General features: G+C 45.8%; 1 protein-coding gene across 1 annotated transcript in view; it reads left to right on the forward strand.

Moving 5' to 3' along the window:
- Nucleotides 1-23,349, forward strand: part of LOC118377603 (aldehyde dehydrogenase family 3 member A2-like) — a 47,428-nt gene that overhangs the window by 7,289 nt on the left and 16,790 nt on the right. Inside the window, exons 2-7 of the mRNA XM_052468675.1 lie at nucleotides 5,581-5,759; nucleotides 5,935-6,063; nucleotides 6,379-6,481; nucleotides 13,356-13,441; nucleotides 14,110-14,318; nucleotides 15,264-15,381. Coding sequence (XP_052324635.1) covers nucleotides 5,604-5,759; nucleotides 5,935-6,063; nucleotides 6,379-6,481; nucleotides 13,356-13,441; nucleotides 14,110-14,318; nucleotides 15,264-15,381 — 801 coding nt within the window. The 5' untranslated portion in view covers nucleotides 5,581-5,603. The remainder of the gene's footprint in view (nucleotides 1-5,580; nucleotides 5,760-5,934; nucleotides 6,064-6,378; nucleotides 6,482-13,355; nucleotides 13,442-14,109; nucleotides 14,319-15,263; nucleotides 15,382-23,349) is intronic.

Below are 23,349 nucleotides of genomic sequence, written 5' to 3' on the forward strand. Positions count from 1 at the left end.
CCTGTATCTATACTGTACAGGTGTGGTCTGGTGACAGGTACCTGTATCTATACTGTACAGGTGTGGTCTGGTGACAGGTACCTGTATCTATACTGTACAGGTGTGGCCTGGTACCTGTATCTATACTGTACAGGTGTGGTCTGGTACCTGTATCTATACTGTACAGGTGTGGCCTGGTACCTGTATCTATACTGTACAGGTGTGGTCTGGTGACAGGTACCTGTAGCTGTACTGTACAGGTATGGTCTGGTACCTGTATCTATACTGTACAGGTATGGTCTGGTACCTGTATCTATACTGTACAGGTGTGGTCTGGTACCTGTATCTATACTGTACAGGTGTGGTCTGGTACCTGTATCTATACTGTACAGGTATGGTCTGGTACCTGTATCTATACTGTACAGGTGTGGCCTGGTACCTGTATCTATACTGTACAGGTGTGGTCTGGTACCTGTATCTATACTGTACAGGTGTGGTCTGGTACCTGTATCTATACTGTACAGGTGTGGCCTGGTACCTGTATCTATACTGTACAGGTGTGGTCTGGTGACAGGTACCTGTATCTATACTGTACAGGTGTGGTCTGGTGACAGGTACCTGTATCTATACTGTACAGGTGTGGCCTGGTACCTGTATCTATACTGTACAGGTGTGGTCTGGTACCTGTATCTATACTGTACAGGTGTGGCCTGGTACCTGTATCTATACTGTACAGGTGTGGTCTGGTGACAGGTACCTGTATCTATACTGTACAGGTGTGGCCTGGTACCTGTATCTATACTGTACAGGTGTGGTCTGGTGACAGGTACATGTATCTATACTGTACAGGTGTGGCCTGGTGACAGGTACCTGTATCTATACTGTACAGGTGTGGTCTGGTGACAGGTACCTGTATCTATACTGTACAGGTATGGTCTGGTACCTGTATCTATACTGTACAGGTGTGGTCTGGTGACAGGTACCTGTATCTAAACTGTACAGGTGTGGTCTGGTGACAGGTACCTGTATCTATACTGTACAGGTATGGTCTGGTACCTGTATCTATACTGTACAGGTGTGGTCTGGTGACAGGTACCTGTATCTATACTGTACAGGTATGGTCTGGTACCTGTATCTATACTGTACAGGTGTGGTCTGGTGACAGGTACCTGTATCTATACTGTACAGGTATGGTCTGGTACCTGTATCTATACTGTACAGGTGTGGTCTGGTGACAGGTACCTGTATCTATACTGTACAGGTGTGGTCTGGTGGCAGGTACCTGTATCTATACTGTACAGGTGTGGCCTGGTGACAGGTACCTGTATCTATACTGTACAGGTGTGGTCTGGTGACAGGTACCTGTATCTATACTGTACAGGTATGGTCTGGTACCTGTATCTATACTGTACAGGTGTGGTCTGGTGACAGGTACCTGTATCTATACTGTACAGGTGTGGTCTGGTGACAGGTACCTGTATCTATACTGTACAGGTATGGTCTGGTACCTGTATCTATACTGTACAGGTGTGGTCTGGTGACAGGTACCTGTATCTATACTGTACAGGTGTGGTCTGGTACCTGTATCTATACTGTACAGGTGTGGTCTGGTGACAGGTACATGTATCTATACTGTACAGGTGTGGTCTGGTACCTGTATCTATATTGTACAGGTGTGGTCTGGTGACAGGTACCTGTATCTATACTGTACAGGTGTGGTCTGGTACCTGTATCTATATTGTACAGGTGTGGTCTGGTGACAGGTACCTGTATCTATACTGTACAGGTATGGTCTGGTACCTGTATCTATACTGTACAGGTGTGGTCTGGTGACAGGTACCTGTATCTATACTGTACAGGTGTGGTCTGGTGACAGGTACCTGTATCTATACTGTACAGGTATGGTCTGGTACCTGTATCTATACTGTACAGGTGTGGTCTGGTGACAGGTACCTGTATCTATACTGTACAGGTGTGGCCTGGTGACAGGTACCTGTATCTATACTGTACAGGTATGGTCTGGTACCTGTATCTATACTGTACAGGTGTGGTCTGGTGACAGGTACCTGTATCTATACTGTACAGGTGTGGCCTGGTGACAGATACCTGTATCTATATTGTACATGTGTGGTCTGGTGACAGGTACCTGTATCTATACTGTACAGGTATGGTCTGGTACCTGTATCTATACTGCACAGGTGTGGTCTGGTGACAGGTACCTGTATCTATACTGTACAGGTATGGTCTGGTACCTGTATCTATACTGTACAGGTGTGGTCTGGTGACAGGTACCTGTATCTATACTGTACAGGTATGGTCTGGTACCTGTATCTATACTGTACAGGTGTGGTCTGGTGGCAGGTACCTGTATCTATACTGTACAGGTGTGGTCTGGTGGCAGGTACCTGTATCTATACTGTACAGGTGTGGCCTGGTGACAGGTACCTGTATCTATACTGTACAGGTGTGGTCTGGTGACAGGTACCTGTATCTATACTGTACACGTGTGGTCTGGTGACAGGTACCTGTATCTATACTGTACAGGTATGGTCTGGTACCTGTATCTATACTGTACAGGTGTGGTCTGGTGACAGGTACCTGTATCTATACTGTACAGGTGTGGTCTGGTACCTGTATCTATACTGTACAGGTGTGGTCTGGTGACAGGTACATGTATCTATACTGTACAGGTGTGGTCTGGTACCTGTATCTATACTGTACAGGTGTGGTCTGGTGACAGGTACATGTATCTATACTGTACAGGTGTGGTCTGGTACCTGTATCTATATTGTACAGGTGTGGTCTGGTGACAGGTACCTGTATCTATACTGTACAGGTGTGGTCTGGTACCTGTATCTATATTGTACAGGTGTGGTCTGGTGACAGGTACCTGTATCTATACTGTACAGGTGTGGTCTGGTGACAGGTACCTGTATCTATACTGTACAGGTATGGTCTGGTGACAGGTACCTGTATCTATTCTGTACAGGTGCAGTCTGGTGACAGGTACCTGTATCTATACTGTACAGGTGTGGTCTGGTGACAGGTACCTGTATCTATACTGTACAGGTGTGGTCTGGTGACAGGTACCTGTATCTATACTGTACAGGTGTGGTCTGGTGACAGGTACCTGTATCTATACTGTACAGGTGTGGCCTGGTGACAGATACCTGTATCTATATTGTACATGGTGGTCTGGTGACAGGTACCTGTATCTATACTGTACAGGTGCAGTCTGGTGACAGGTACCTGTATCTATACTGTGGTGCAGTCTGGTGACAGGTACCTGTATCTATACTGTACAGGTGTGGTCTGGTGACAGGTACCTGTATCTATACTGTACAGGTATGGTCTGGTACCTGTATCTATACTGTACAGGTGTGGTCTGGTGACAGGTACCTGTATCTATTCTGTACAGGTGCAGTCTGGTGACAGGTACCTGTATCTATACTGTACAGGTGCAGTCTGGTGACAGGTACCTGTATCTATACTGTACAGGTGCAGTCTGGTGACAGGTACCTGTATCTATACTGTACAGGTGTGGCCTGGTGACAGATACCTGTATCTATATTGTACATGTGTGGTCTGGTGACAGGTACCTGTATCTATACTGTACAGGTGCAGTCTGGTGACAGGTACCTGTATCTATACTGTACAGGTATATATATATATTATATATATATATATATATATATATATATATATGCCATTTAGCAGATGCTTTTATCCAAAGCGACTTACAGTCATGTGTGCATACATTCTACGTATGGGTGGTCCCGGGAATCGAACCCACTACCCTGGCGTTACAAGCGCCATGCTCTACCAACTGAGCTACAGAAGGACCACGGTCTGGTACCTGTATCTATACTGTACAGGTGTGGTCTGGTGACAGGTACCTGTATCTATTCTGTACAGGTGCAGTCTGGTGACAGGTACCTGTATCTATACTGTACAGGTGTGGTCTGGTGACAGATACCTGTATCTATACTGTACAGGTGTGGTCTGGTGACAGGTACCTGTATCTATACTGTACAGGTGTGGTCTGGTGACAGGTACCTGTATCTATACTGTACAGGTGTGGTCTGGTGACAGATACCTGTATCTATACTGTACAGGTGTGGTCTGGTGACAGGTACCTGTATCTATACTGTACAGGTGTGGTCTGGTGACAGGTACCTGTATCTATACTGTACAGGTGTGGTCTGGTGACAGGTACCTGTATCTATACTGTACAGGTGTGGTCTGGTGACAGGTACCTGTATCTATACTGTACAGGTGTGGTCTGGTGACAGGTACCTGTATCTATACTGTACAGGTGTGGCCTGGTGACAGATACCTGTATCTATATTGTACATGTGTGGTCTGGTGACAGGTACCTGTATCTATACTGTACAGGTGCAGTCTGGTGACAGGTACCTGTATCTATACTGTACAGGTGTGGTCTGGTGACAGGTACCTGTATCTATTCTGTACAGGTGCAGTCTGGTGACAGGTACCTGTATCTATACTGTACAGGTGTGGTCTGGTGACAGGTACCTGTATCTATACTGTACAGGTGTGGTCTGGTGACAGGTACCTGTATCTATACTGTACAGGTGTGGTCTGGTGACAGGTACCTGTATCTATACTGTACAGGTGTGGTCTGGTGACAGATACCTGTATCTATACTGTACAGGTGTGGTCTGGTGACAGGTACCTGTATCTATACTGTACAGGTGTGGTCTGGTACCTGTATCTATACTGTACAGGTGTGGTCTGGTGACAGGTACCTGTATCTATACTGTACAGGTGTGGTCTGGTGACAGGTACCTGTATCTATACTGTACAGGTATGGTCTGGTACCTGTATCTATACTGTACAGGTTTGGTCTGGTGACAGGTACCTGTATCTATACTGTACAGGTGTGGTCTGGTGACAGGTACCTGTAGCTGTACTGTACAGGTGTGGTCTGGTGACAGGTACCTGTATCTATACTGTACAGGTGTGGTCTGGTGACAGGTACCTGTATCTATACTGTACAGGTATGGTCTGGTACCTGTATCTATACTGTACAGGTTTGGTCTGGTGACAGGTACCTGTATCTATACTGTACAGGTGTGGTCTGGTGACAGGTACCTGTATCTATACTGTACAGGTGTGGTCTGGTGGCAGGTACCTGTATCTATACTGTACAGGTTTGGTCTGGTGACAGGTACCTGTATCTATACTGTACAGGTGTGGTCTGGTGACAGGTACCTGTAGCTGTACTGTACAGGTGTGGTCTGGTGACAGGTACCTGTATCTATACTGTACAGGTGTGGTCTGGTGGCAGGTACCTGTATCTATACTGTACAGGTGTGGTCTGGTACCTGTATCTATACTGTACAGGTGTGGTCTGGTGACAGGTACCTGTATCTATACTGTACAGGTATGGTCTGGTACCTGTATCTATACTGTACAGGTGTGGTCTGGTGACAGGTACCTGTATCTATACTGTACAGGTGTGGTCTGGTGGCAGGTACCTGTATCTATACTGTACAGGTGTGGTCTGGTGACAGATACCTGTGTGTGTACTCTACAGGTGCGAGTTGGTGACCTGTGTCTGTCGGTCTGTCTATCCAGGTGTGTGCTGGTGACACTTTTCCATGGAGATGCAGGTGGTGCAGCGGGCCAGGGAGAACTTCCTTGCCGGGAGGTCGCGACCCCTGGAGTTCAGAGTTCAGCAGCTCAAGTCCCTCCAGAGGATGATCACAGACAGACAGGGAGAGATCGCCACCGCCCTCAAACAGGACATCAACAGGGTAAAATCTTCGCACTGGACTTATCTGGGTTGGGGTCAATTAAAATATTGAAGACAAACATTTCAGGAAGTAAAGTGCATTTGCCTTTTGTGCCCTGGTCAAACGTAGGGCGTGGTGTTCCATTTGGAACGTGTCCTTTATCTCACATCAATAAACGTGACTTTGCATTCCACAGAGCCAGTACGACACCCCATTGTTGGAGTTGATCGGCCTGGAGAATGAGATCAGCCTGGCTGTGTCAAAGCTGACGCAGTGGGCTGCTCCTCGGCCAGTAGAGAAGAGCCTCCTCACCATCTCAGACCAGGTACAGAGTGGACATTTTAACTTAACTACTCTCTTAGAAAGAAGGTCCTACGGCTGTCTCCGATTGGAGAAGCATTTGAATAACCCCTCCCACAGAAGGTTCTGTATGAAAACCAACACGGTTCTACATGGATCTCAAAAGGTTTCTTCTAAAGGTTCTATATGAAACCCAACACAGTTCTACATGGATCTCAGAAGGTTTCTTCTAAAGGTTGTCCCCATGGGGACAGCTGAAGGACATTTTTTATCTAGGAGTATATATGTAAACCATTTAGCCACTGACTGAGAGGATTAATACAGTTTCATGTAATTGAAGGTATACATCCAGCCAGAGCCCCTGGGAGTGGTCCTCATCATCGGGGCCTGGAACTACCCCTGGGCCCTCACTCTGCAGCCCCTGGTCGGGGCCATCGCTGCTGGTACGCCCCTATGTTTATCTTTCCCCTCCATTACTATTCCTCCATAGCTGTGTTTATTTTCAGCGTTGCCTTAGATTGTAAACTGTCATGTTCAAAACATATACATTTAATGGTGGTAAAGAAAGATGAGGAGATGTCTGTCTGTAATAAAGAGATGCTCTGCTTTTTTGACACCACAGTCCACAAAGCAAGTTCTGCAGGCTTTAGTTTGATCTAATCTTTATTATTGTCCCGTCGTGTGGTTCAGGGCTGCAGGGAAAGACCTAGTTAAGCTGCAGCTGGTCCAGAACAGAGTGGCAAGTCTTGCTCTACATTGTAATCAGAGGGCTGATATAAATACTATGCTGCCAGTCTCTCTTCACTAAGAGTTGAGGAGAGACTGACTGCATCACTTCTTTTTATAAGAAACATTAACGTGTTGAAAATCCCAAATGGTTTGCATAGTCACCTTACACACACACACACACACACACACACACACACACACACACACACACACACACACACACACACACACACACACACACACACACACACACACACACACACACACACACACACACACACACACACACACACACACACACACACACACACACACACACACACACACACTTACCCCACCAACCAAATTTGTCTCCACTTTTGTGGATTGGGGTGACCAGTTCTTGGTTCCAAATATTGGGGAAGATGCCAGAGCTAAGTATGATGTTAAAGAGTTTTAGTATAGCCAATTGGAATTTGTGGTCTGTATATTTTATCATTTCATTGAGGATACCATCGACACCACAGGCCTTTTTGGGTTGGAGGGTTTGTATTTTGTCCTGTAGTTCATTCAATGTAATTGGAGAATCCAGTGGGTTCTGGTCTTTAATAGTTGATTCTAAGATTTGTATTTGATCATGTATATGTTTCTGCTGTTCGTTCTTTGTAATAGAGCCAAAAAGACTGAAGCAGTGGTTTATCCAGACATCTCCATTTTGGATAGATCATTCTTTGTGTTGTTGTTTGTTTAGTGTTTTCCAATTTTCACAGAAGTGGTTAGAGTCTATTCTTCAATTACATTGAGCTGATTTCTGACATGCCGTTCCTTCTTTTTCCGTAGTGTATTTCTGTATTGGTTTAGTGATTCACCATAGTGAAGGCGTAGACTCAGGTTTTCTGGGTCTATTAGTTTTTGGTTGGACAGGTTTCTCAATTTCTTTCTTAGATTGTTGCATTCTTCATCAAACCATTTGTCATTGTTGTTCATTTTCTTCGGTTTTCTGTTTACATTTTTTAGATTTGAGGGAAGCTGAGAGGTTAAATATACTATTTAGGTTTTCTACTGTTTACACCTTCACTGTTACAGTGGAACGTTTTGTCCAGGAAGTTGTCTAAAATGGTTGAATTTGTTGTTCACAGTGTTTTTTGGTTTCTACACTACAGTCCTTCCATCTGTAGCATTTCTTAATGTTACTCAGTTCCTTTGGCTTTGATGCCTCATGATTGAGTATTGCTCTGTTCAAGTAGACTGTGATTTTGCTGTGGTCTGATAGGGGTGTTAGTGGACTGACTGTGAACGCTCTGAGAGACTCTGGGTTGAGGTCAGTGATAAAGTAATCTACAGTACTACTGCCAAGAGATAAGCTATAGATGCACCTATAGAAATCCCCTCGAAACCTACCATTGACTATGTACATACCCAGCGTGCGACAGAGCTACAGGAGTTGTGACTCATTTTTGTTGGTTATGTTGTCGTAGTTGTGCCTAGGGGCGCATATGTGGGAGGGAATGCTGTCTCCTCCAGGCAGGTGTTTGTCCCCCTGTGTGCTGAGGGTGTCGGGTTCTTGTCCGGTTCTGGCATTTAGGTCACCACAGACTAGTACATTTCCCTGTGCCTGGAAATGATTGATTTCCCCCTCCAGGATGGAGAAGCTGTCTTCATTAAAGTATGAGGATTCTATTTATTTATTTAAACTTTATTTAACCAGGTAGGCAAGTTGAGAACAAGTTCTCGTTTACAACTGCGACCTGGCCAAGATAAAGCAAAACAGTGCGACACAAACAACAACACAGAGTTACACATAAACAAACATACAGTCAATGTGCAAATGAGGTAAGATTAGGGAGGTATAAGGCAATAAATAGGCCATAGTGGCGAAATAATGACAATTTAGCAATTTGTAGTGGGGGGGTATAGGTAGCACACAGGATGACATTTTTCCCTGTTAAGATCATTTCCTTTTGAGTTTATAGCCAAATGTAAAATGCTCCTGTTTTGATTAATTTAATAGAATGAGTAATTACTGCTCTATATCAAATTAGCATACCCCCTGAGTCGCTTCCCTGTTTCACACCTGGTAGTGTGGTGGATGGGACTACCAGCTCTCTGTAACCTAGAGGGCAACCAGTGGGTCCATCTCCTCTATACCACCCACCTGGTAGTGTGGTGGATGGGACTACCAGCTCTCTGTAACCTAGAGGGCAACCAGTGGGCCCGTCTCCTCTATACCACCCACCTGGTAGTGTGGTGGATGGGACTACCAGCTCTCTGTAACCTAGAGGGCAACCAGTGGGTCCATCTCCTCTATACCACCCACCTGGTAGTTTGGTGGATGGGACTACCAGCTCTCTGTAACCTAGAGGGCAACCAGTGGGCCCGTCTCCTCTATACCAGGTTTCTTGTAGAATGACAATGTCTGTATTTCTGATATTTTTTTGGTAAGGTTCAGGTTCCTGCTCTTCAGGCCAAAGCCAGATGACCTCAGGCCTTAGATATTTCAGGATGAGATAGTGAAGGCTTTATGTTCCATAAAGTGTCCAGTGTTGTTGGTCGTGTGGTTTGGCCTCAGACCAATAAGTGGGAACAGAGCCTGCTGAGCATCTGGTACATGCCATTGGCTTGGGAGAGAGTGGGGGGGGTTTGGGCCTGTTTGCCTGCTCACAGCCTGGGCGTATGTCAGACTCCCATGTTGAGGACCTCTTTGTGGGAGTGGGGGGGGGCATGGGGTGGGCAGGAGGGGCATAGGTCTGATCTGAGGGGGCATAAATAGGGTGTGGGCATGGTTGACTTGTAGGTCCTCTCGGCGTGGGTTCTCTGTGTGTAGGTCCGGAGGGTACTGCTGGTCTTGTTGGTCTGGGTGGGGTGTCTATTGATCTGTTGCTCCTGTATGAAGTGTTGGGGATACGTTTGAGAGCGATGTCCTTTAGAGTCCAGGCGAAGGTGGGCACTGCTGCCTTGTAGAGGTGGACCTGGTCATAGAGGCTGTTCATGTCCAGGGTGAAGTGGTGGGCACTGCTGCCTTGTAGAGGTGGACCTGGTCATAGAGGCTGTTCAAGTCCAAGGTGGAGTGGTGGACGAGGAAAACATTTGGTTTTGAGGCACAGTCACGGGAAATACCCCAGTCATAGGCTGTTCTCTCTACTACATCATGGCAAGCAGTACCGGAGTGCCAAGTCTAGGACAAAAAGGCTTCTCAACAGTTTTTACCCCCAAGCCAAAAGACTCCTGAACAGGTAACCAAATGGCTACCCGGACTATTTGCATTTGCATGTGGGGAGGTTGTCAGGAGGGCTATCAGGGTGGCTGATGGGGGGGTGCTCAGAGGGGGTGAGATCCCCTGGGCTTGGGGTTCTTCATTTGTCGGTCCCACTGTGATTTCAACGCTATGGTCAGGGTCTGGTGTGGACTGTTCTGCTGTGGTGTGGAGACTTTTGTCGTGAGATGAGGTGGGCTGTTCTGCTGGCTTCTCTGTGATGGTGGCCACCTCTCTAGTGGGTTGTTCTCTGTCACACGCCATCCCCCTCACCCTCTCCTCCAGCAGTCTGATCCTCTCCTCCATCCCCCTCAACCTCTCCTCCAGCAGTCTGATCCTCTCCTCCATCCCCCTCACCCTCTCCTCCAGCAGTCTGATCCTCTCCTCCATCCCCCTCACCCTCTCCTCCAGCAGTCTGATCCTCTCCTCCATCCTCCTCACCCTCTCCTCCAGCAGTCTGATCCTCTCCTCCATCCCCCTCACCCTCTCCTCCAGCAGTCTGATCCTCTCCTCCATCCCCCTCACCCTCTCCTCCAGCAGTCTGATCCTCTCCTCCATCCCCCTCACCCTCTCCTCCAGCAGTCTGATCCTCTCCTCCATCCCCCTCACCCTCTCCTCCAGCAGTCTGATCCTCTCCTCCATCCCCCTCACCCTCTCCTCCAGCAGTCTGATCCTCTCCTCCATCCCCCTCACCCTCTCCTCCAGCAGTCTGATCCTCTCCTCTAGTGCTCTGTTTTTCTCCTGCTCTTTCTCCTGTTTAAGTTGTCTCACCACTGTCCAGAGTGCAGATGTCTCGCTCTCCACCTCCAGCTCTCCGGGTCTGGTAAAAGGGGTGTTGTTGTGCTGGACTGTTGTCTGGGTCTGTGCTGACTGGAGTGTAATCACCTGCTGTTCCAGCTCCACCTGCCTTACCTCCAGCTGGTTCAATTGATCCTTCATTTCAATGAGGGGGTAGTACTCTGACCTGTGAGGTTGACTTTCCGCTTGGGGTTGTTTGTCTGTGGGGTTAAATAATGATGAGGTCTTTTCTGACCCGCTCGGGGTGGGGGTATCTTTCTCAAGGGAGAGCTTCTCCTGCTGGGCTAATGCTTTGATTTGGTGAAAGTCCAGCTGAAACTGTTTAGGGTTACCCTGTACCATTACTGTTCCAGACTTATAGAGATTTATAGCTGACTCAGAATCCTCGTTGTCGAGTAACCTGGGATTCCATCCATCCTCCTCTTAACAGAGTGGTAGCGTGTTAATATAGCACTGTGCCAGGGGATGGTCTGGTTAATATAACACTGTACCAGGGGATGGTCTGGTTAATATAACACTGTACCAGGGGATGGTCTGGTTAATATAACACTGTACCAGGGGATGGTCTGGTTAATATAACACTGTACCAGGGGATGGTCTGGTTAATATAACACTGTACCAGGGGATGGTCTGGTTAATATAACACTGTACCAGGGGATGGTCTGGTTAATATAGCACTGTACCAAGGGATGGTCTGGTTAATATAGCACTGTGCCAGGGGATGGTCTGGTTAATATAGCACTGTACCAGGGGATGGTCTGGTTAATATAACACTGTACCAGGGGATGGTCTGGTTAATATAACACTGTACCAGGGGATGGTCTGGTTAATATAGGACTGTGCCAGGGGATGGTCTGGTTAATATAACACTGTACCAGGGGATGGTCTGGTTAATATAACACTGTACCAGGGGATGGTCTGGTTAATATAACACTGTACCAGGGTATGGTCTGGTTAATATAACACTGTACCAGGGGATGGTCTGGTTAATATAGCACTGTACCAGGGGATGGTCTGGTTAATATAGCACTGTACCAGGGGATGGTCTGGTTTATATAGCACTGTGCCAGGGGATGGTCTGGTTAATATAGCACTGTACCAGGGGATGGTCTGGTTTATATAGCACTGTGTCAGGGGATGGTCTGGTTAATATAACACTGTACCAGGGGATGGTCTGGTTTATATAGCACTGTGCCAGGGGATGGTCTGGTTAATATAACACTGTACCAGGGGATGGTCTGGTTAATATAGCACTGTACCAGGGGATGGTCTGGTTAATATAACACTGTACCAGGGGATGGTCTGTGTTAATATAGCACTGTACCAGGGGATGGTCTGTGTGGAAGATTAAGTTGCTTATGTTCCCATTTTTATTTTAGTCAGCAAAAAGCGTCTCTTGATTTTCCATAAGGAGGTTCATTTTGTAATCTTTTCTTGCCTTTACATACACACGGTACTGTATTGTATTTCCCTCTGAACAGCGGGAGGCAGCTTTAAAGGCCTCTGCATTTGGGTGGAGTAGACTGTTGGATCCTCCTGCCATTGTTGGGCTGAAGGGCGTTGACCCCTCTCACGTGACACGTCAGTTAATTGAAGTTGTATCAAGCTTGGTTTGCCTTAATTTAGCAGTCAGTCCTTATAGAGTAAAATATGTCATTGTAATGTATTTTTCTTCTTGGCTTCTGGAAATAAAATATAGCTTCAGACCAAACATTACTCACTCAGTTCCTGATTGGATGGTGTTCTCAGGCTAAACATTACTCACCCAGTTCCTGGTTGGATGGTGTTCTCAGGCTAAACATTACTCACCCAGTTCCTGGTTGGATGGTGTTCTCAGGCTAAACATTACTCACTCAGTTCCTGGTTGGATGGTGTTCTCAGGCTAAACATTACTCACTCAGTTCCTGGTTGGATGGTGTTCTCAGGCTAAACATTACTCACCCAGTTCCTGGTTGGATGGTGTTCTCAGGCTAAACATTACTCACCCAGTTCCTGGTTGGATGGTGTTCTCAGGCTAAACATTACTCACCCAGTTCCTGGTTGGATGGTGTTCTCAGGCTAAACATTACTCACCCAGTTCCTGGTTGGATGGTGTTTTCAGACTAAACATTACTCACTCAGTTCCTGGTTGGATGGTGTTCTCAGGCTAAACATTACTCACTCAGTTCCTGGTTGGATGGTGTTCTCAGACCAAACATTACTCACCCAGTTCCTGGTTGGATGGTGTTTTCAGACTAAACATTACTCACTCAGTTCCTGGTTGGATGGTGTTCTCAGGCTAAACATTACTCACTCAGTTCCTGGTTGGATGGTGTTCTCAGGTTTCTGTTGTTTTCCAGAGCATTTGCTGTATATCTTGGGAATGATCATCTTTGGTAGTTGTAAACCTTCCAGGCAATTCCATAATTCTGTCCAATATCAGGTTGTAGGTTTTGAGTTTTGATTTGGAGTGAAGGTTATGTTGTAGAGGGTGGCATCCTGTATATGTTCCTGACAAAAAATAAATAATTTTATCTAACTCTAAATCAATCTTTTTTTGTTTGTTTTTTTGTCTCTAGGCAATGCCGCTGTGGTGAAGCCATCTGAGCTGAGTGAATACTCAGCTAGTCTCCTCAAAGCTCTGCTCCCACGATATCTGGACCAGGTACCTATTCTATTCCCCCTTGTCTGTCATTGTATAAGAATATAAATGTAGAGATATCTGAGCTGAAGTTACTGGAAAACTACTGTGATTACCGTGACTGTCAACCAATAGTTGGACACCAGTGATTTAGTTCCAATGTGTTAGCCTCACCTCATACTGTATGTGCTATAGACAAGTCTTCTATTGTTGTCATGCCAATCATACATACTAGCTACAGATACATCCTGCTGTCTTGAGTAACTGTCCAACGGCTGGCTCGCCGCCCAGCATTCTTAAAGGGATAGTACACATCACTCTGAACCACCTGTGAGGGACAGTATATGAACAAGCATCTGACAAACGTTGGTTCTGTGTAACTGTCCTTTTTAAAGGGGAAGTTCAGGATTTTACGACTGGTTCCTCGAACTGAAAGTAGTCTATGTGCCAGGGAGAACTGTAATCCACGGTTTGGTTTTCTATATTTTAACAGCCACTTTAGCTTCAGCTAACTTTAGCCGCTGCTAGCTAACAATCAATGGAAAGTGACAGGGGCAGCTGTGCAATTTTCAAAACGTATTGGCTAAATTAACTGAAATCTGAAATTCTCATTTCACACCCTCTTGTGTCGTAGGCTTCTGTTCATGGTGAGAGGAAACTGAAGTTTGTGTGTGTGTGTGTGTCCTCCCCAGGAGCTGTACCCTGTAGTGTGTGGGGGTGTCTCAGAGACCCAGGAGTTGCTGCGTCAGCGTTTTGACCACATCTTCTACACAGGGAACAGCACTGTGGGTAAACTGGTGATGGAGGCCGCAGCCCGACACCTCACCCCTGTGACCCTGGAGCTGGGGGGGAAGAGCCCCTGTTACATCGATAAGGACGTCGACCTCAGAGTTGCGTGCCGGTCAGTAACTTCATACAATAGAGCTAGCTTTAGCCGTTAGCACTCCGATAGGGAATTTTAGCTTTAGCCGTTAGCACTCCGATAGGGAATTTTAACTTTAGCCGTTAGCATTCCGATAGGGAATTTTAACTTTAGGCGTTAGCATTCGAATAGGGAATTTTAGCTTTAGCCGTTGGCACTCCGATAGGGAATTTCAGCTTTAGCCGTTAGCACTCCGATAGGGAATTTGACCTTTATCACATTTTTTCTAGCTAGCATAGCAGTTTTAGCCGCTGAAAAGATCAAGAGTCAATGGCGCTATTGGTTTATACGCTACAATATCACTCCGTTATACTTTACCTTGACTAATGTTTTTTGCAGTGGTTTACTGGTGACTTTTAAAAACATTGAGAAGGATTGAAGACATGGCGGTTCGTTGCCGATCACGGTACTGCAGGCATTGTTTGCAGAAATCATGATCTGCAATGACCCCCATTGTTGTGAATGACCCCCATTGTAGTGAATGACCCCCATTGTAGTGAATGACCCCCATTGTAGTGAATGACCCCCATTGTAGTAAATGACCCCCATTGTAGTGAATGACCCCCACTGTAGTGAATGACCCCCACTGTAGTGAATGGAAAAATGGCAATCTTCGTGTAATTAAAAATGCTTAGAAGGCAATCATTGTACCAATATTTACTTCTAATACACCAGATTAATCAGTTCAAGAACATCTGGTGTATTAGAAGCAATTAATGGTACCATGATTGTCTTTGGAAAAAAATGAATTACACAAAGATTGACCACAAAGATTACAATTGGGAGGCGCAGGGTTTAGGGGTCATTTGATGTAATTATAATATACATGCTTAGCTCTCTGCCCCAAGGCTGAAGCATCAGAAGCATCGAAACGGAAACATTTTCAAGTTATCTATTTTACCTCTGTGATTTTGTCCACCACAGGCGTATCACCTGGGGGAAGTTTGTGAACTGTGGTCAGACGTGCATCGCCCCAGACTACATCCTGTGTGAACCCAGCATCCAGGACAGAGTGGTGGAGGGCATCCGGCAGACACTACTGGTCTCATACTTAATCTATCTCTCTCTATCCCTATCTCGATCTTCATCCCTCTCTATCCCTATCTCGATCTTCATCCCTCTCTATCCCTATCTCGATCTTCATCCCTCTCTCTATCCCTATCTCGATCTTCATCCCTCTCTCTATCCCTATCTCGATCTTCATCCCTCTCTCTATCCCTATCTCGATCTTCATCCCTCTCTCTATCCCTATCTTCATCCCTCTCTCTATCCCTATCTCGATCTTCATCCCTCTCTATCCCTATCTCGATCTTCATCCCTCTCTCTATCCCTATCTCGATCTTCATCCCTCTCTCTATCCCTATCTCCATCTTCATCCCTCTCTCTATGTCGATCTTCATCCCTCTCTCTATCTCGATCTTCATCCCACTCTCTATCTCGATCTTCATCCCTCTCTCTATCCCTATCTCGACCTTCATCCCTCTCTCTATCCCTATCTTGATCTTCATCCCTCTCTCTATCCCTATCTCGATCTTCATCCCTCTATCTATCCCTATCTCGATCTTCATCCCTCTATCTATCCCTATCTCGATCTTCATCCCTCTATCTATCCCTATCTCAATCTTCATCCCACTCTCTATCTCGATCTTCATCCCACTCTTTATCCCTATCTCGACCTTCATCCCTCTCTCTATCCCTATCTCGATCTTCATCCCTCTCTCTATCCCTATCTCGATTTTCATCCCTCTCTCTATCCCTATCTCGATCTTCATCCCTCTCTTCATCCCTCTCTCTATCTCGATCTTCATCCCTCTCTCTATCTCGATCTTCATCCCTCTCTCTATCTCGATCTTCATCCCTCTCTCTATCCCTATCTCGATCTTCATCCCTCTCTCTATCCCTATCTCGATTTTCATCCCTCTCTCTATCCCTATCTCGATCTTCATCCCTCTCTCTATCCCTATCTCAATCTTCATCCCTCTCTCTATCCCTATCTCGATTTTCATCCCTCTCTCTATCCCTATCTCGATCTTCATCCCTCTCTCTATCCCTATCTCGATCTTCATCCCTATCCCTATCTTCATCCCTCTCTCTATCCCTATCTCGATCATCATCCCTCTCTCTATCCCTATATCGATCTTCACCCCTCTCTCTATCTAAATCAAAGTCTAATCAATTGTATTTATATAGCCCATCCCACTCTCTATCTCGATCTTCATCCCACTCTTTATCCCTATCTCGACCTTCATCCCTCTCTCTATCCCTATCTCGATCTTCATCCCTCTCTCTATCCCTATCTCGATTTTCATCCCTCTCTCTATCCCTATCTCGATCTTCATCCCTCTCTTCATCCCTCTCTCTATCTCGATCTTCATCCCTCTCTCTATCTCGATCTTCATCCCTCTCTCTATCTCGATCTTCATCCCTCTCTCTATCCCTATCTCGATCTTCATCCCTCTCTCTATCCCTATCTCGATTTTCATCCCTCTCTCTATCCCTATCTCGATCTTCATCCCTCTCTCTATCTCGATCTTCATCCCTCTCTCTATCCCTATCTCAATCTTCATCCCTCTCTCTATCCCTATCTCGATTTTCATCCCTCTCTCTATCCCTATCTCGATCTTCATCCCTCTCTCTATCCCTATCTCGATCTTCATCCCTATCCCTATCTTCATCCCTCTCTCTATCCCTATCTCGATCATCATCCCTCTCTCTATCCCTATATCGATCTTCACCCCTCTCTCTATCTAAATCAAAGTCTAATCAATTGTATTTATATAGCCCTTCGTACATCAGCTGATATATCAAAGCGCTGTACAGAAACCCAGCCTAAAACCCCAAACAGCAAGCAATGCAGGTGTAGAAGCACGGTGGCTAGGAAAACCTCCCTAGAAAGGCCAGAACCTAGGAAGAAACCTAGAGAGGAACCAGGCTATGAGGGTGGCCAGTCCTCTTCTGGCTGTGCCGGGTGGAGATTATAACAGAACATGGCCAAGATGTTCAAATGTTCATAAATGACCAGCATGGTCAAATAACAATAATCACAGTAGTTGCCGAGGGTGCAGAAAGTCAGCACCTTAGGAATAAATGTCAGTTGGCTTTTCATAGCCGATCATTAAGATTATCTCTACCGCTCCTGCTGTCTCTAGAGAGTTGAAAACAGCAGGTCTGGGACAGGTAGAACGTCCGGTGAACAGGTCAGGGTTCCATAGCCGCAGGCAGGACAGTTGAAACTGGAGCAGCAGCACGGCCAGGTGGACTGGGGACAGCAAGGAGTCATCATGCCAGGTAGTCCTGAGGCATGGTCCTAGGGCTCAGGTCCTCCGAGAGAAAAAAGAAAGAAAGAGAGAATTGGAGAGAGCATACTTAAATTCACACAGGACACCGGATAAGACAGGAGAAATACTCCAGATATAACAGACTGACCCTAGCCCCCGACTACTGCAGCATAAATACTGGAGGCTGAGACAGGAGGGGTCAGGAGACACTGTGGCCCCATCCGATGATACCCCTGGACAGGGCCAAACAGGCAGGATATAACCCCACCCACTTTGCCAAAGCACAGCCCCCACACCACTAGAGGGATATCTATATATTTATCCCTCTTTCGATCTTCATCCCTCTCTCTATCTAAATATTTCTCTATCTCTATCCCTCTATCTATATCTCTACCCCTCTACCTATATCTCTACCCCTCTATCTATATCTCTACCCCTCTATCTATATCTCTACCCCTCTATCTATATCTCTATCCCTCTATCTATATCTCTATCCCTCTATCTATGTATCTCTATCCCTCTACCTATATCTCTACCCCTCTACCTATATCTCTATCCCTCTATCTATATCTCTATATCTCTATCCCTCTATCTATATCTCTATCCCTCTATCTATATCTCTACCCCTCTACCTATATCTCTACCCCTCTATCTATATCTCTATCCCTCTATCTATATCTCTACCCCTCTATCTATATCTCTATCCCTCTATCTATATCTCTACCCCTCTATCTATATATCTCTATCACTCTATCTATATCTCTACCCCTCTATCTATATCTCTATCTATATATTTATCTATCTCTATCCCTCTATCTATACCCCTCTATCTCTATCCCTCTAGCTTTATCTCTATCTCTCTAGCTATATCTCTATCCCTCTATCTATATCTCTATCGCTCTATCTATATCTCTACCCCTCTATCTATATATTTCTTTATCTCTATCCCTCTATCTATACCCCTCTATCCCTATAGCTATATCTCTATCTCTCTATCTATATCTCTATCGCTCTATCTATATATCTCTATCCCTCTATCTATATCTCTACCCCTCTATCTATATAATTCTCTATCTCTATCCCTCTATCTATATATCTCTATCCCTCTATCTATATCTCTACCCCTCTATCTATATATTTCTTTATCTCTATCCCTCTATCTATACCCCTCTTATCTCTATATCTCTATCTATATCTCTATCGCTCTATCCCTCTATCTATATATCTATATCCCTCTATCTATATATCTCTATCCCTCTATCTATATCTCTACCCCTCTATCTATATATTTCTCTATCTCTATCCCTCTATCTATATCTCTATCCCTCTACCTATATCTCTACCCCTCTACCTATATCTCTACCCCTCTATCTATATCTCTATCCCTCTATCTATATCTCTATCCCTCTACCTATATCTCTACCCCTCTATCTATATCTCTATCCCTCTATCTATATCTCTATCCCTCTATCTATATCTCTATCCCTATATCTATATCCCTCTACCTATATCTCTACCCCTCTACCTATATCTCTATCCCTCTATCTATATCTCTACCCCTCTATCTATATCTCTACCCCTCTATCTATATCTCTATCCCTCTATCTATATCTCTACCCCTCTATCTATATATCTCTATCACTCTATCTATATCTCTACCCCTCTACCTATATCTCTATCCCTCTATCTATATCTCTACCCCTCTATCTATATCTCTACTCCTCTATCTATATCTCTACTCCTCTATCTATATCTCTATCCCTCTATCTATATCTATATCCCTCTATCTATTTCCATAGCGCGCCTCTCTCTCCCTCTCTCTCTATATATATATACATATAATTGAAGTCTGAAGTTTAGATACACTTAGGTTGGGGTCATTAAAACTAGTTTTTCAACCACTCCACACAGTTCTTGTTAACAAACTATAGTTCTGGCAAGTCATTTAGGACTTCCAACAATTGTTTACAGAGATTGTTTCACTTATAATTCACTGTATCCAGTGGGTCAGAAGTTTTCATACACTAAGTTGACTGTGCCTTTAAACAGCTTGGAAAATTCCAGGAAATGATGTCATGGCTTTAGAAGCTTCTTTAGTAGACCTCGACATGTCTGCTTCATCCTTGGGAGCCATTTCCAAACTCCTGAAGGTACCACGTTCATCTGTACAAACATTAGTACGCAAGTACAGTGCCTTGCGAAAGTATTCGGCCCCCTTGAACTTTGCGACCTTTTGCCACATTTCAGGCTTCAAACATAAAGATATAAAACTGTATTTTTTGTGAAGAATCAACAACAAGTGGGACACAATCATGAAGTGGAACGACATTTATTGAATATTTCAAACTTTTTTAACAAATCAAAAACTGAAAAATTGGGCGTGCAAAATGATTCAGCCCCCTTAAGTTAATACTTTGTCGCGCCACCTTTTGCTGCGATTACAGCTGTAAGTCGCTTGGGGTATGTCTCTATCAGTTTTGCACATCGAGAGACTGACATTTTTCCCATTCCTCCTTGCAAAACAGCTCGAGCTCAGTGAGGTTGGTTGGAGAGCATTTGTGAACAGCAGTTTTCAGTTCTTTCCACAGATTCTCGATTGGATTCAGGTCTGGACTTTGACTTGGCCATTCTAACACCTGGATATGTTTATTTTTGAACCATTCCATTGTAGATTTTGCTTTATGTTTTGGATCATTGTCTTGTTGGAAGACAAATCTCCGTCCCAGTCTCAGGTCTTTTGCAGACTCCATCAGGTTTTCTTCCAGAATGGTCCTGTATTTGGCTCCATCCATCTTCCCATCAATTTTAACCATCTTCCCTGTCCCTGCTGAAGAAAAGCAGGCCCAAACCATGATGCTGCCACCACCATGTTTGACAGTGGGGATGTTGTATTCAGGGTGATGAGCTGTGTTGCTTTTACGCCAAACATAACTTTTTGCATTGTTGCCAAAAAGTTCAATTTTGGTTTCATCTGACCAGAGCACCTTCTTCCACATGTTTGGTGTGTCTCCCAGGTGGCTTGTGGCAAACTTTAAACAACACTTTTTATGGATATCTTTAAGAAATGGCTTTTTCTTGCCAAAATTGGGCGTGCAAAATGATTCAGCCCCCTTAAGTTAATACTTTGTAGCGCCACCTTTTGCTGCGATTACAGCTGTAAGTCGCTATACAGGATTCCCCATTATAGTAAATGGAAAAACGTATATCTTCGTGGTCAATGTTCGTGTAATGAAAAATGTTTCGAAGAACATCATGGTACCAATAATTGCTTCTAATACACCAGATGTATGTTCTTGAACCGATTTATTATAAAAGTATTTTAAAATAACCCACACATAAGGATAATTGATTTGCTAATGGCAGCCTGCAGTACCCTGGTCGGCCTTCAACTTCAGTAACGGCTTCTGCAAACATCGGTTCGGTTTGCTCCTACCAGAACTCGGCTAATCAAAGCGACCGTGTGTGCTTGCATACTCCTTAAAGACCTTCGCTTGAAAAAACAAGAAAAAAAAAAAACGGCAATATTTGTTGTTTGTCCCTGTTGAGCCACCGTAGCAACAACATAGCAAGAAAAGACTTCCTCAAAATAGTCCAAATTAATTTAAGACAAGGAATCTGTCATTCATTTTGACGTTTCTGCCAAGGAGGTCCTAGTCGCGCAGTATTTCTCAATTGAAAGAATGTGAATGAACACTAGTCGTCTCTTGTTGAATGACAACAAACTCTTCCTGTTCCTACTCCTACTAGGAGTGTTACCGTTAATGAACGGCTACCAAACTTCGACTTGCCTTAAAGAAAAAAAAAATGTGTGCACAAATTGCCCACCCCAAAAATGCCGTAGACCAAAAGGAACAAAAATGTCACATAATTGATAGCTGCTGGGACTGACAGCTGCTGGGACTGATAGCTGCTGGGTGTGATAGCTGCTGGGTGTGATAGCTGCTGGGACTGATAGCTGCTGGGACTGATAGCTGCTGGGTGTGATAGCTGCTGGGACTGATAGCTGCTGGGTGTGACAGCTGCTGGGACTGATAGCTGCTGGGTGTGATAGCTGCTGGGACTGATAGCTGCTGGGTGTAATAGCTGCTGGGACTGATAGCTGCTGGAACTGATAGCTGCTGGGTGTGATAGCTGCTGGGACTGATAGCTGCTGGGACTGATAGCTGCTGGGTGTGATAGCTGCTGGGACTGATAGCTGCTGGGACTGATAGCTGCTGGGTGTGATAGCTGCTGGGACTGATAGCTTCTGGGACTGATAGCTGCTGGGACTGATAGCTGCTGGGACTGATAGCTGCTGGGTGTGATAGCTGCTGGGACTGATAGCTGCTGGAACTGATAGCTGCTGGGTGTGATAGCTGCTGGGACTGATAGCTGCTGGGACTGATAGCTGCTGGGTGTGATAGCTGCTGGGACTGATAGCTGCTGGGTGTGATAGCTGCTGGGACTGATAGCTTCTGGGACTGATAGCTGCTGGGACTGATAGCTGCTGGGACTGATAGCTGCTGGGACTGATAGCTGCTGGGAATTATAGCTGCGGGGACTGATAGCTGCTGGGTGTGATAGCTGCTGGGACTGATAGCTGCTGGGTGTGATAGCTGCTGGGTCTGATAGCTGCTGGGACTGATAGCTGCTGGGACTGATAGATGCAGGGTGTGATAGCTGCTGGGACTGATAGCTGCTGGGTGTGATAGCTGCTGGGACTGATAGCTGCTGGGTGTGATAGCTGCTGTGTCTGATAGCTGCTGGGACTGATAGCTGCTGGGACTGATAGATGCAGGGTGTGATAGCTGCTGGGTCTGATAGCTGCTGGTTGTGATAGCTGCTGGGTGTGATAGCTGCTGGGACTGATAGCTGCTGGGACTGATAGCTGCTGGGTGTGATAGCTGCTGGGTCTGATAGCTGCTGGGTCTGATAGCTGCTGGGACTGATAGCTGCTGGGTGTGATAGCTGGTGGGTGTGATAGCTGCTGGGACTGATAGCTGCTGGGACTGATAGCTGCTGGGACTGATAGCTGCTGGGAGTGATAGCTGCTGGGACTGATAGCTGCTGGGTCTGATAGCTGCTGGGACTGATAGCTGCTGGGACTGATAGCTGCAGGGTGTGATAGCTGCTGGGACTGATAGCTGCTGGGTGTGATAGCTGCTGGGTCTGATAGCTGCTGGGACTGATAGCTGCTGGGACTGATAGCTGCTGGGACTGATAGATGCTGGGACTGATAGATGCTGGGACTGATAGCTGCTGGGACTGATAGCTGCTGGGTGTGATAGCTGCTGGGACTGATAGCTGCTGGGACTGATAGCTGCTGGGACTGATAGCTGTTGGGTGTGATAGCTGCTGGGACTGATAGCTGCTGGGTGTGATAGCTGCTGGGTCTGATAGCTGCTGGGTCTGATAGCTGCTGGGACTGATAGCTGCTGGGACTGATAGCTGCTGGGTGTGATAGCTGCTGGGACTGATAGCTGCTGGGTGTGATAGCTGCTGGGAATGATAGCTGCTGGGAGTGATAGCTGCTGGGACTGATAGCTGTTGGGTGTGATAGCTGCTGGGACTGATAGCTGCTGGGTGTGATAGCTGCTGGGTCTGATAGCTGCTGGGTCTGATAGCTGCTGGGACTGATAGCTGCTGGGACTGATAGCTGCTGGGTGTGATAGCTGCTGGGACTGATAGCGGCTGGGACTGATAGCTGCTGGGTGTGATAGCTGCTGGGACTGATAGCTGCTGGAACTGATAGC

Source organism: Oncorhynchus keta, chromosome 18, assembly GCF_023373465.1.
Source record: "Oncorhynchus keta strain PuntledgeMale-10-30-2019 chromosome 18, Oket_V2, whole genome shotgun sequence".
NCBI classification, from domain to species: domain Eukaryota; kingdom Metazoa; phylum Chordata; class Actinopteri; order Salmoniformes; family Salmonidae; genus Oncorhynchus; species Oncorhynchus keta.